Source organism: Mesoplodon mirus (genome assembly GCF_964341445.2).
Source record: "Mesoplodon mirus genome assembly, chromosome: 19".
NCBI classification, from domain to species: Eukaryota; Metazoa; Chordata; class Mammalia; order Artiodactyla; family Ziphiidae; genus Mesoplodon; species Mesoplodon mirus.
The window spans coordinates 27,907,939-27,921,729 of record NC_138995.1 but is presented as its reverse complement, the minus strand read 5'-3'; the positions used below and the strand labels follow the sequence as shown (position 1 = coordinate 27,921,729).

The 13,791-nt window shown below is 55.6% G+C and overlaps 1 protein-coding gene across 1 annotated transcript; it reads left to right on the top strand.

The window, feature by feature from the left end:
* The first annotated feature begins 1,701 nt into the window (after window positions 1–1,701).
* CX3CL1 (C-X3-C motif chemokine ligand 1) lies at window positions 1,702–12,872 on the top strand. Its single transcript, XM_082606395.1, has 3 exons — window positions 1,702–1,865; window positions 7,711–7,831; window positions 9,787–12,872. The coding sequence occupies exons 1-3, from the start codon at window positions 1,796–1,798 to the stop codon at window positions 10,865–10,867; spliced, it is 1,272 nt and encodes a 423-aa protein (XP_082462521.1). The 5' UTR covers window positions 1,702–1,795; the 3' UTR covers window positions 10,868–12,872.
* Window positions 12,873–13,791: the final 919 nt, after the last annotated feature.

Below are 13,791 nucleotides of genomic sequence, written 5' to 3'. Positions count from 1 at the left end.
ATTTCTCCCCCCTTCCTCCTCCCACTTGTTCCCTCCCCCTGGCCCTCCCCCTCCTCCGTCTCTTCTTCCTCCTCTTCCTCCTCCCCCTTTTCTTCGTCTTCTCCTACTTGGGCAGAACAGAAAGCCTTGGACCTCAGTTTGTTTCACTTCTTGTCCCCCTCTGGGCCTCAACAGCTATACACCGAGGGAAGTGAAGGTTACTCGCTTCGTATCTGCATGGCCTGCGACAGATTCTCTGAGCCTGAGTGGGCATTGGCCAGTGCCAGGGGTGTTCCTCCCTGTCAAGGAGGGTCCAGGCTCTTAGCTCCACACCCTAGGCAGCTTTACTGTGCTTGGGTGAGAGAGAGGTACCCTGGCCTTGGGAGCTGTGACCCCTCCACCCAGCCCAGCCTAGACCAACTGGCTCCGTAGCCTGCAACAGTGCCTCACAAACTGGTTTTGCTCTGGCTGGCAGCCCAGACTTGCCTAGGTGGGAGTGGGTTCACAGTTAACTCCTGTCCCAGACTGAGCTACGCTCCTGTTAGACTCTTCCAGAGTCCTGGGCATTATTGCCACTGCCTGCAGGGAAAGCAGCCATGCTGCACCCATTTATATCAGCAAGCACTTATACCAGTTTGGTGGGAGCTGATGGCCGATCATGCCTGGTCCTGTTGTCACCACCTCTAACAAAGAGAGAACCTAGAAAGTCAGAGCTGCGCAGCTCCCTCCTCAGTGGATAAGCTCAACTCCCTCCTTGTACAGATGGAGCCCCCGTGAGCGCCCGGACTTTTTCAAGCATGCTGCCGAGTTAAGGACCAACCGAGAGGCCCTGAGTTACCAGGGGTGAGGCTGGCAGCCGTGTTTTTCCCGTGGGCTCGCAGAGGGCCAGAGCCAGCGATGGGAGTGGGTGCAAATGAGGAAACGACGGGTAAGGGGGCTGGAAGCAGGGAGGCCGGGGCTCTTGCCTGTGTCCTGCCTGAACTGCCCACGCCCTGCTCGCGCCTACCCTTCTCTGTGGCAGCGGGAGGTGGGTTCTCTGCTCTGATGACCTCTATGACCTGGCATGATTCTGCCCCCTCTCTGGGCTTCAGTTTGCCCATTTGTCCCTATGAAGTTGGGCGGGATCATTCTTTCGGCAGGCATTTGCTGTACAGTGTCCCTACTGTTTGCCAGGCTGCATGCTGGGCTCGGAGGATACTTCATCGAAGTATCCATCGAAGGACCTTGATGAACGAGGTCCCCCAGGCGTTGGGGCTTTAAGAGGTAAGGGCTGGAGGTCCTTCCTGGCGTGGGAGAGCTACCTCCCAGACCAAAGGAGACTTCGTCAGACCCAGCCTGACGGGCCCTGTGTCCTCCTGGCTTGCCCACAGCCAGCATTCTCGTCTTCTGTCCTTTGATTTACTGCCCACTTAGGAGCTAGGGCCCCAGGTCGGACCCTAGGGCGTGTGCCAGCTCCCAGTAGGAAGGTGGCCCCAGCAGATGGGTGGAGAGCAGGCCCTTTGAACCCTAGTAGGCTTCGTCCAGCCTCGCAGGCGGGTCCCCGTATGAGAAGCCAGCCCATTACCCCCACCAGGAGCCCTCGCCCAGAGCCTGGGAGCCGACTCAGCTCCTTGGCAACATGCTAAGGAATTCAGTCTCTGCACACGCTCCCTTCCTCTCTCCTCCCACCGCCTGCCTGCTGCCTGCGGGGGCGAGCCAGGCAGAGGCAGTGGAGCCCCATTATAAACCGCGGCAGAGCTCAGGCAGCGAGGGGACAGCACCGAGCCCCGACGAGGGCCCCCACCGCCTGCCCCGGCAGCCCCGGACCCCCTCGACCATGGCTCTTCCACCTCTCTCGTGGCTGCTCCGTTTGACTGCCCTCTGCCAGCTGATCGTGCTCCTGGCTGGTGAGTGTGGTGGACTCAGGCATAAGCGGGGTTGGGGAGCCCCCAGCCCCACTTCTGCCCCTCAGGCCTCCATGAGGGCCCCCGGACCCTGCCCGTGTAAGGCTGAGATCCGTGGCAGCCCCTTCCTGACTGATATGCCGGAGGGGGCTGAGCATCTCCCTGGTGGCGGTCCTGGACTCAGGACTGCCCCTCCGGCTGGAAAGATTTACCGTCTCCGGAGACTGTCCCTGCCCGACCCAGTGAGCAAGGTGGCGACCGTGTGGCAGCACAGAGAGGTGGTGTGGGCGGCACAAGGTGCCGGGTGGGGAGGGGTGCCAGGAGGTGGGGCTGTGGGAAGCCCGAGGATGCTCTTGGTGGGCCCTGGGGTGGGAGCCCTGGCAGACTGTGGGCCGGTCTCCCTGCCCAGGGTTAATATGTAACCCTCAGCCCTGACTCCTGAGTCTCAGCTTGGCCCCGGGCTAAGCCACAGTTGGGACTTTCTCCTGCCCTGATTTCAAGTTCTTCCCAGGAGTAGGGGGCCCAGGACCAGTGGAGGTCAAGGTCATTGCAGCTCATGAATTCGGCTCATCATTGTTCCTCTGGCCTGTAGCCCCCAGTCCCTCTGCCTGTGTCTCCCCCATGATACTGCCTTTCTCCTACAAGCATAGCTTAGAAATGTCTGCACCTCCAGCCACTTGCTTTCTGGAGCCTGGGACGTGATAGGGCATGATGTACCCATCCCACCCGACATGAGTAAGATGGAGGCCCATAGAGGTTTAGAAACTGGCCTGAGGATGCACAGCCAGCAAGTAGGGCAGGAGAGGGTAAGACTGGGTGCAGGAGAGAGTGTGGATGCATGCTCACCACATCTGTGGATCACACTGCCTTCAGGAACCGTTTGAGTCAGCCCCATCCTCAGGGAATACCCGGACCATCCGGCAGGTTGGGACTCAGAGAGGGTGGGAGGCTGACTTAGGGCACACAGCCAGGCTGGGAAAATGAGAACCAGTCTCCAGCTTCCAGAGCACCTCCGTGGAGCAAACTGTCCCCCGAGCCCCTGTATTTGGGGGAAACCCACCAGTGGGGCGGAGAGCAGGTGGGTGGTGTGGTGTGGGCCTCGTGCCGCTGGCCCTCCTGCTTTCTGGGCTAGAACACTGAGCTCCGAGGTGTTTGGGGATAGTGAGTACTGGAAGACGTGGACTCCGATGGAGGTTGCTTTGCCATAGCCCTGACCCTGAGCGGGGTCTTGCCTTCTTTGGTCCCAGCTGCTGCACCTTTAAATATAGCTATTGCCTCCATGTGGTGAGGCTCTAATGCCTATGAGGATGCTTTGAAAGTGGGAGGAGGAGGGATTACTTATTCTAAGCTGGGGTGAAGGTCTTCTATGTTAGGATGGAGAGGGGATCCTGGGGGCACTCTGGATGCTCTATCCAGCAGCCCGAGGCTTCAGAATCATCAGGTTCCTGCCCTAATCTTGGTCACTGGTTTTGCTGGGAGATACTCACATTATTTCAACCTTTCTGAGACTCAGTTTCTCCTCCTTTAAGACTGGGCATTTGGCTGGGCTCATCTTGGAAGTCCTTAGCCATGCTGACATTTGTGGCTCTGAGAGAGCCCCTGGGAACCCCTGCAGGACTAGGGAGTGGTCCACAAGCCGGAGAGGCCCGGAAGGGGGCTGGGGACTTCGTGGCTACTGCCCTGGTTGGCGCAGGGTGGCGGCGTCAGTTCCCAAATGTGGGTTTGCAGGGCTGTGTCAGGCGAGAGGTTCCTCTGCTTTATATAACAAACCTGCAGATAGAAGTCAGAGCAGTGAATTTTTCTCCCCAAGCACTGACGCATTCACTCCCACTCAAGCTCCAACAAGAAAGAGAGAAAAAGAAATCTGAATTAAGCTGCTGTCGTCTGCCCCCCTGGTTAGGGTGTGGGTGGGGGGAAGGCAGGGGAGGATAAATCCAGAAGGTCAGGTCCAGGCCCAAGTCGAACTTAAATTAAAATTCCTCTATGTCTCCGTTGGTTAGGATTTTACATGTCACAAAGTGCTTCCTTGTGCATTTTGTTGATTCATTCACTGGCTGAGCACCTACTATGTGTCAGGCACAATTCTAGGTGCTGGGGCCACATCAGTGAATAAAACTACCAGAGATCCCAGCCCTCAGCGTGCTGAACATCAACTGGAGAAGGCAGACAATCCTCAAAATAAATAGATTTGGTCTGTTAGAAGGAAAAAAGCGCTGTGATTTAAAAAAGCAGGGAGTCGGGGGTGGTGGGGAAGGTGTTGAGATTTTAAGTAGTGGGTCAGGGAAGAAGGAGGCGTTGAGGGAGCCGGGCGGGGACACATGGGTGTCTCCAGGGCAGCCCTCCTCAGTGTGGGATTCGGCCTCCAAGGGGACATTTGGCAATTTCTGGACACAGTTTTGGTTGTTACATTTCGGTTGGGGGTGCTCAGGCACCTAGTACGCAGAGACCAGGGATGATGCCAAATGTCCTGCGGTACACAGAACAGCCTCCATAACAAAGAATTATGTGGTCCAAGATGTCAGTGGTGTCTGCTGTTGAGAAAACCCTGCTCTAAGGGTCCAGATATTTTTAAAGCTTCATTCTCATAACCATCCTGCGAAGCAGGTATTATCATGTCCACTTTACGGGTAAGGGAATGGAGGCTCAGAGAACCTCAGTCACTCGTCCAGGACACACAGCTGAGCAATGGCTCAAGCCTTCTCTACCCCCAAATACCCAGAGACCCAGAACATTCCCATCTTTTCCTGCCTGTAATCCTCCAAACAGTCCTTGAGGTCCAGCCTAATGTACACCTCCTTTAAGAAACGTCTCCTGATCGCTTGCAGCTGGAAGTGGTCTCTCCCTCCCGTAAACCCTGGCACATTTGGGGTCTGTTCTGGAACACGGTGTTTTTACCTGATGTTTAAGGCAGCCTAGAACAGTGGATGTCTAGGGCCTGGGAGGAAAACCAGATCTGCCACTAAGCAGCTGTGTGGCTTTGGGCAAGTCATTAAACCTCTCTGATTCTCAGCTTCTGCATCTTTAGAATGGGGATAAAAATCATCCCTTTGCAGGAATTAATGAGAGCAGATGTGTGTGTGCTGAGCATAAGGTCCAAAACACAGTAGGTGTTCTACTCGGAAAAGCTCTGATACTTTGTGGTTATGTCTTAGCTGTCCATCAGGCTGGGAGACTTCTGAGGGCAGAGATGGGCCTTGTTCATCCCTCTACTCCTCACAGGGCCTGGCAAGAGCCAGGTCGGCATTTGTTGGTTGACTGAGTAAACGTGGTGATCTGACAGCATTTATTGGATTGAGGTGCTCTTTCCAAGCTCAGCACCAGCACCTTCGGGAGGAGGAGCTCAGGGTTAAGGACAAGAGGGTCTGGGTCTTTGTAGATCCTCAAAAGTAATTCAGACAAGTGTTGCCTGAATCAGGAAATGGATGGATGAATGGATGGATAATGAAGGATGTGTGAGTGGGCTGGTGAGAGAAGGAGGGGTGGGTAGATGAAGGGGGTGGAGGGGATGGACAGGTGATAGGTGGGTGAGTGGAGCACGGATAGATTGATGCACCAGGGTGAGTGGGGATGGATGGGAGGTAGACAGGTGGGTGGCAGGGAATGGGTAGGGGATTGACAAGGGGGGGGGCAGATAAACGGATGGATGGATAGATAGATGGATGGGGAGGTGTGTGAAGGGATAAGTAGATTGAGACATTATTTCCTTCAATGAATATTTATATCTACCTAATGCTGGATGCTGGGAAACACTGTGACACCAAGGCATACAAGGTCCCTGTCCTCCTGACACTCATATGACAGGTAATAGATGACTGGCTGGTGGAGGCATTATCTCCAGTTACAGAAAAGAAAATTTCAGCTCTGAGAAGAAAAGACCCCCCCCCCCCCAGTTAGTTACACAACCTTCTCAAGCAGAACCAAGAACAGAGCCTTGCCAGGGCCATTCAGGCACCACGGCAGAGGGTGGAGACTTTAGGACAGGCCACCTCTGTGGCTCTTTAAGCCCTGGAGGTGGGCAGTGGAAGCAAGTCAGAAGAGCAAATTGACCTGCCCGAGCTTATCCCTCCTGCCCGCTGGACAGCCTCTCCCGGGTCCAGGCCATCTGGGGGCACCATTTTTCTGGGGATTCCTCTGGAAGTCACCTGCCACACCAGTCCAGGGGCCGACTCCTGGCTCTACTCAACAGGACCTGGGGAGGCTGCAGCTGAGTCATTCTGAGGTCCCGTTCTGGGAAAAGGTGGGTGATAAAGCGCCCTTCACATCCTGGTTCCTCAGAGAGAAAGGGCTACCGCTGACTCAGGGACCGGCGGCACGGAGCCCGCCGGCCACCTTGGAGATACTAGTGCTGCCCCCTGATGGCCCAGCCTCACCCTGCAAGCCCTGCACCCCCTTTCCCACAAAGCAGGGCGGGCCGAAGCAGGGGAAATGATGAGAGAAGGGGTGGCAGATTCTAGAAGGTGTGTGTGCATGCCTGTATTGGGGAAGGCGGAGCGTGTTTGGTTTGCGTATCCACACACATAAGTATTTGTGTGTGAGCTGTGTGTGTTTTGGTGGAACCCACGGGGGGTCACCTGGGGCCTCCCTAGCTCTGCAGAGCTAAATTAGTTTGTTCCCTCAGCTCCACTGCCCTGGAAGTCCTGGCCTCTAGATTTTTGCAAAACCCTCTGAGGTCATGCTTCGGCTGCATATGACCTTGACCCAGATCTGACACTCAGGTTCTTCCTCATTTTTTGCATTCCCCTCTAGAGCTTACAGCAAACAGAGTACATTTTGCTGGCGATTTTAGGGGAAGGTGGAAATGCAATGCAAACCACTTCGAATGTTTATATAAAATGTCTGGGTTCTCAGCTATCTGTTGAATCACCGTCATTCTGTCCTGGGGTTTCTGTCTGGCTCCACGTAGGACGCAGCCATCTGCAGGCCCCCGCCCATCTCACTGTGTCCCCACTCCATGTACAACGCATCTCCATTCCTCCTCCTTACGCCCGCTCCCAGCTTGCCCTGGGAATCCAAATGGCCCATTGCGTTCCTCCCAAGAAACTGCTTCCAAAATCATCCTGGCTCTTAATGGCAGAACAAAGGATCACCTACTCAGCACACTCCTTAGAAGGTGGTTGTACTTATATATTTAAAAAATTTTATTATCTGCTATGTGTGCCTGGTTGCATGTATGCCTTTATGTGTTTTGGGGGGGGGGTGGGGGGCATATATATATGTGTCATTGTATTTGTTGCTATGAGTGTATGTGTGTGTCATCGGGTATACACGTGGGATGTGGATGGACGGAGGTCTGGGTGTGTCCCAGAGGTTGTGGAAATCCATGAATATGGGTCAGGCTGAGAAGGATGGATAGGATATGGTTGGGAGGGGGCGATAGTTGAGCAGGTGACTTTACTGGAGTAAAAGCATGGTGGGGGGAAAGGCAGCGCCCTGGGCCCAGAAGGGCTGGGAGCCAGGCCCAGCAGGAGAGCCTGTTCCATCACTTGCTGGCTGTGTGACCTCAGGCAGATCCTTGTCAGTCTCACACTCCTCTCCCCTGGGTGAACCAACTATAGCAACGTAATTTTTAAAATTAAGCACAATGTGCCAGGCAATAAGAGCTTTATAAGTAAGAATTCATTTTCATCCCCTTACAGCAACCCTCTGAGGTAGGTTCTATTGCTGTCTCTATTTTACAGGTGGGGAAACTGAGGCATAGAGAGGTTTGGCCCGGGACAGGGGGCTGAGGTCAAGGGTGTGGGGCATCGGTTCTGGTTTGGGGGGTGCGCGGTGGGGACAAGCTGGTGTGGGGCTGGGAAGCCAGATGCCCATGGACAGTCCTGCTGACCCGGGGCCTCTGTGGGCTCAGGACAGCACCTCGGTGTGAAGAAGTGTAACATCACGTGCAGCAAAATGACCTCGGAGATCCCCGTGGCTCGTCTAGTTCACTACCAACGAAATCAAGAATCATGCGGCAAACGTGCCATCATGTAGGTACTGCCCTCTTGGCCTCTGAATTCCTTTCCGGCCCCGGGGTTGGTTCCCTGGCCTCCGCTAATCCGTGTCCACATACTGTCACCCAAAGCTGGGCTCCTGGCCCAGGGCCTCTGCAAATGCTCCTCTTGCTCCTGACCTGCTGGCCTCCTCTCGCCAATCTTAATATCTGTGCCACAGGGCAAAGGTGAGCTGTGGCTTCCTGAACGGCCGTGGCCTGGAGATGCTACCCAGGGTGATCATTCCTTCTGGGCCAAAGGGTGTTTATGCAGCCCTCGAACCTGCTGGATTTCATGGGGGATGAAAACACGGTGCTCTGAATGTGCAGGCTCCAGACGCCAACAGATCTGGTGCAAATCCTGGCTTCACCACTTACAGACTGGGTGGCCCTGGTCATGTTGCCTACCCTCTGCGCTTTAGTTTCCTTATCTGTAAAATGGGTAGTTTGGGGAAGCTGAAAGGAGATAATGAAACTAAAGTGCTTGGCAGGGTGCCCAGAAGCTGCTGGCAATAGGAGAGGCCAAGGTTATTATCGCCATTGGACAGATGGGGAAATAGAATCCCTCTGAGACTTTGGGGAGGGGTCAAGCCAAGCCAGCTTCCCCTCTGGCTGTTGGGATCCCTGGCCATCTTGGCTGCTTGCTCCTCTGGGGTCCTTCTTGGGTACTGCCAATCGCCCAACCCTGAGGCCTTTCCCCAGGACTGACCTTTGGGTCTTAAAGCGGCCTCAGACAGGCTCAACCAGACCCTGAGTCCTGGCAACAGGAAATGGCCAGTGGGCCTTCGAAGTAGGGGCTCAGCTAAAGGAAGCTGTACTTCCTCCCACTGATTGTTACTAAGAGGAGCAAGTGTGCTACTGCCTGACCTCTCTGCTCACCTGTCAAGACTCGCTTCCCGCAGACTCCCCCACGTATTTGCTTCTATTTTGTAGGCGAAGGGGAAGTGGGACGCTCCAGAGAGGAGATGATGGCACTGGGGCAGCACTGCACCTGTGGGGCCTACAGGGTCATGCTTGCTTTCTGGACCTCTCTGGCTTCCTAGCATACTGGAGCCAGGCACATTTACATTACCTCTCTGAGCCTTGGTTTCCTCATCTGTAAAATGGGGGTGCACGTGGTAGCCATCTTACAGGATGGGTGTGAAGTTTAACCAGGCAAAATGCCTAGCACAGGTCATGGTGTGGAGCAAGGGTCCCCGCCAGCTCTGAGCTGTGGTCTCGGTAGTAAACCAGCCGCACGCAGCTTCAAAGGAAGCTCAAGATCTGGATGGCACTCAGGGTCCCAGCAGGGCCACCATATATAGGGTTGGAGCTCCCTAGGGGCCCTTTCAGTCTGAGGATACACACTAGGAGAGTAGGGTAGAGGTCCGGAGGGCAGCCTGTATCTGAGGGAGAGGAGGAAGAGGACGTTAGGACATCGAGTCCTTTCCAGAGTGAGGAGGCCCTACCACCAAGCTTGCCAGTCTTACACCCGGTGGCAGAGAACACCGGTGACATCTTCTCCCAATCAGAAAACTTGCAACCCACAGCCCCCACCTTCATGTTAATGACATTATTATTACCGTTGTTATTATTTTACTGATCTCTTACTCTGAGCCAGAGGCTTTACATCATTTTCATCTTCTACAATAACACAGAAGTAGGGTGACCAACTTGTCCCAGTTTGCTGGAATTTTCACAAAAAGACCCGCGTCTTGAGAACGCCCTCAGTCCCAGTTTTTCTGGGATGGTTGGTCACCCCGCGGAAGGTAGGACTCTCTTTCCGGTTCTCAGGTGAGAACACGGAAGTTCCATAAGCTGAGCTGCCCCAGCTAAGAACTCATAGCTCACAGCTAGTAAGTAGTGGGGGCAGGATTTCTAGCCAGGTCTGCTCACCTGCAGTGCATGTGCATGATACCCCTACTCCCCATGGCATCTGGGCATCACTGGATCCTTTGTCTTCCTTCCTTGCAGCCTGAAGACCATGAAGGAAAAATTATTCTGTGCTGACCCACAGGAGAAATGGGTCCAGAAAGCCATGGAGCATCTAGACCGCAAGGCTGCTGCTCTGGCTCCAAATGGCGGCACATTCGAGAAGCAGATCGGCGTGGGTGAGCCCAGGACCAGCCCAGCCACCAAGGGAATGGACTGGTCTGAGGCCTCAGAGACCACATTCACAAGCGAAAGCAGTAGCCAGGACGCACAGAGGGCCTTCGGGACTTCCCCAGAGCTGCCACCAGAAGTGGCTGACTCCAGGGGGACCAGGTCCCCCTCCACTTCAAAGACTCCGGATGGAGGGCCCGAGAGAACTGAGCTTTTCAACAAGGCTGCCGTCACCACCACCACGTCTTGGCAGAGTTCTACCACCTACCAACCTGGGGCAGACCTCGAGGCTGAGGGGAAAGCCTCTGAGGCCCCCTCCACCCAGGCCCCCTCCACCCAGACCCCCTCCACCCAGGCCCCCTCCACCCAGGCCCCCTCCACCCAGACCCCCTCCACCCAGACCCTCCCCACCCAGGCCCCCTCCACCCAGGCCCCCTCCACCCAGGCCCCCACTATTTCACACACAGTCCCAGAGGACAACACTGGGCCCGAAGGCCAACCTGGGTGGATCAAGGGACAGGACCCCACGCCAGAGAACTCTCTAGGGTCCAAAGAATTGGGTCCCACTTCAGCTCACACGGATGCTTTCATGGGGCCCGGCAGCGTGTCGGATGTCTTCGTGGTCCCTGTATCCTCTGAAGGGGCCCCCAGCACGGATCCATTGGCCTCGGGCAGCTGGACCCCCAAGATCAAGGAGCCCATTCACGCCACCGTTGACCCCCAGAGGCTGGGTGTCCTCATTACTCCCATCCCCGACTCCCAGGCAGCCACCCGAAGGCAGGCAGTGGGGCTGTTGGCCTTCCTCGGTCTCCTCTTCTGCCTGGGGGTGGCCATGTTTGTCTACCAGAGCCTTCAGGGCTGCCCCCGCAAGATGGCAGGAGACATGGTGGAGGGGCTTCGCTACGTTCCCCGGAGCTGTGGCAGTAACTCATACGTCCTGGTGCCAGTGTGAGCTGCCCACCTGCCTGCATCCAGTTGTTCAACTCAGCTGCCTGGGGTCCCCCATCCTCACACTCACCTTCACCCAAGGGTCTCTCCCAAGCTGGGATGACTGGAGCAAGGAGGTGGGATCCTCTGGGTGGAACTGCCCCCAGCTCCTGGAGGTCACCCTTGACCATCCTTGACCTACTGCGGACAGAGGGGGTGGCCTCCACAACTCACTCCAATGTCCCAAGTCAGAAAACTCCCCTCTGCTGTTGGCTGGTTAGAGGGTCCCTTAGGTACCGTGCCAGCCCCAGTGAACAATTATTTATTGAACGCCCAGCCCCTCTGACCCATACCCCTGCGGGTACCACAGTCATCCCTTCTTACAAACGAGCCTCAGGCCAGGCCCCTTCTCCCCACTCCCTCAGACCTCATCGTGTCTCTCGGTCCCGCTGTGGTTGCCAGTCACCCCGGCCACCTGCGGTGCTAGCTCCCCTGTATAGACCCCATGCCCCAGCCGGGGACCTGTCTTTTCTTGCATGAGGCTAGTGTGGTGTTTCCTGGGACTGATCCCAGAGAAGGATCTGCCCTCGGGTAGGCATCATGAGAATGGGAAATGAAGTTATCCGGTGGCTTTGATTCCCACCCGCTGCCTTGCCCCCTCTGTGCTGTGAAGGAACATTGACTACGAGCGTGAAGGCTGGGGGGTCTAGTCCCAGGCCCACCACCAATCCATCAAGGCATTCATACCTCTGGTTTCCCACTTGTGAAAGGGGAGAGGGACGGCAAATATGCGGCAATAGCCTGTACCCCTGGCAGGCATCACTAGTTGATCCAGAGACCCCTTTCTGCAGACCCTGGTTGCAGCCTCTCAACCTTCATCAGAAGAGATGACCTCTGCCAATGATGAGACCAGCGCTTCCATGGACGCTGTGACCTGGAGGTCCTGCCCCGTTGTCAGCAGTGTGGGCCCCCCGGTGGCGGCTAGGCTGGGGTAATTGAGGTGCAGAGACCAACTTTGAAGGACCCCCTCCGCCCCCGCTGGCTTCGAGACGAAGTGACGAGTGACAGGCTGAAGGAGGAGGGGAGGCCTGCAGGCTCCTAGGAAGGAGCCAGGGAGCAGCTGCAGGCAGTAGCCACGCTCCTTCGCTTCTTCGTTAGGAACCCGACTCAGGCATTTTCTCTTTCTTTCCTGTGGCCTGGGTTCCTCTTCCACCTCTAGCTCCCTGAAAGCACTGTCCTCTGCACTCTGAGATCCTCTCCCCTCACCTTCATCCCCCCCGCAGGCAGGGCCAGCAATTTCCATGAGATCAGAATCCACCAGGGAAAGCTGAGGTTCCCGTGTTTACTTCTGAGAGGGACTCTGTCTTGTGGGGAGGGACCGGCAGGGGAGGGAAGCTGTGGGCATGAAGTCAGAGGCTCTCTTTTTGGCACTGAAGACTCGGGCAGGCCTGGATGGGGCCGAGGGCTCACTGGGCTGGCCAGCACCCTGCAGTCAGAGCCGGACCTGCAGGTCTCACCTCTCAGGGCCCTGGCGGCAGCTCCCCACCTCCCTCCGATTGTCTCTGAAGGAGTTCTTTGCCCTCCACCAGAGGGGTGTCCCATGGGCTAGGCTTCCCCCAGGTACAGGTGACATGCTCCTTTGTAGACAGATGCTGAGAGGAAGCACCCAGGGCTCCGGTCCACAGAGAGAAGGAAGCCGTGTTTCCCTGCCGGCCTGGCTCTCCTGCACTCCCCTGCAGGTCATGGCACAGGATGTTTGGGCCTGGCTCCGGGTGGTGGCACTCTGACAGCTCAGAGAGGAAGACAGCGGATCTGAATGCACTTTTTGGGGCTCCTCTTGCCTGGGAGCCTTCAAGGGATGGGCACCCGTGAAGGGGCTCCCCTCTGTGAGAAAGCAGCTGGGGACAGCGTGTCCCCCTTCCGCGGACTTTGTGAGTTCCCCCAAGCAGGACAGGGACAAAGACAATTTGGGGAGGACTTTAGAAGGAGTTGGTTGACCATTTTGCTTTTCCAACACTATCACCAATGTCTGTGCCATTTTGTATTTTACTAATAAAATTGAAAAGTCTTGTGAATCAAATAAAGTTGCTTTTCCTAGGGCAGGCTCAGCGCCAGAGCCTCCGGAGGATGGAGCAAAGGAGAGGCCAAGACCCTCTGGGAAAGCGGGACTTCCCTGGTGGTCCAGTGGTTAAGACTCCGCACTTCCACTGCAGGGGGCATGGGTCGATCCCTGGTCCAGGAACTGAGTTCCCGAATGCCAAGCTGTGTGGCCAAAACAAAGAAACAAACAAACAAAAGACTCTCTGGAGAAGTACTGGAGACCCCTGGGGTAGAGGGCCAGGAACTTTACAGTCAGCAGGAGAAGGGGGCACTGGGAAGGGGGCTGGGGAGGGTCGAGCCTCTGGCCTGGCTCTGCTCTGCCCAAGTATGTGACATTGGGCCATGTATAAAATCAGGTGTGAGACTTCTAGTGGCTCCCATCCCTGGCAGGAATCAGAATCCCTTATGAACCACCACCCCACCCCTGGCCCATGCCTACTAAACCACCATCTTGGGGGCCTTGGTATCACCATTAGTGATCTAGTGACCCACAGGAACATACTGGGCCACATTTTCCTCTTTACTGCCTTGACTCATTGCTGGTCCAGATAAAGATCAAAGAGGGATTACTCCTCAAGGCACTCAGGTGTTCATTGATATGACCCAAGTATAAACCTCCAGTGCCCAAGGTGGCATCATAAGAGCTGCTCTGTACAGTTGTGTAGATTGGAAACTGTACAAGGTGCCAAAGGCCAAGCCCAGCTTATTATTATACAGTATTTCATGGATTCTTAGAGGCACATTTTTTTTCACATTGTGACATCTTTGGAATTGGGATTTGTCCTACAATCTGTGACTTGTCACAGTTTAATTGACAGGTCTTTTGTTCCTTATTAGTAGTTTATTAAA

Excerpts from the sequence above, each read along its gene's own strand:
- CX3CL1 (XM_082606395.1), top strand. The coding sequence starts at position 1,796 with ATGGCTCTTCCACCTCTCTCGTGGCTGCTCCGTTTGACTGCCCTCTGC. Across the intron at positions 1,866-7,710 it reads GCTGATCGTGCTCCTGGCTG|GACAGCACCTCGGTGTGAAG; the intron begins GTGAGTGTGGTG and ends CTGTGGGCTCAG. Across the intron at positions 7,832-9,786 it reads TGCGGCAAACGTGCCATCAT|CCTGAAGACCATGAAGGAAA; the intron begins GTAGGTACTGCC and ends CCTTCCTTGCAG.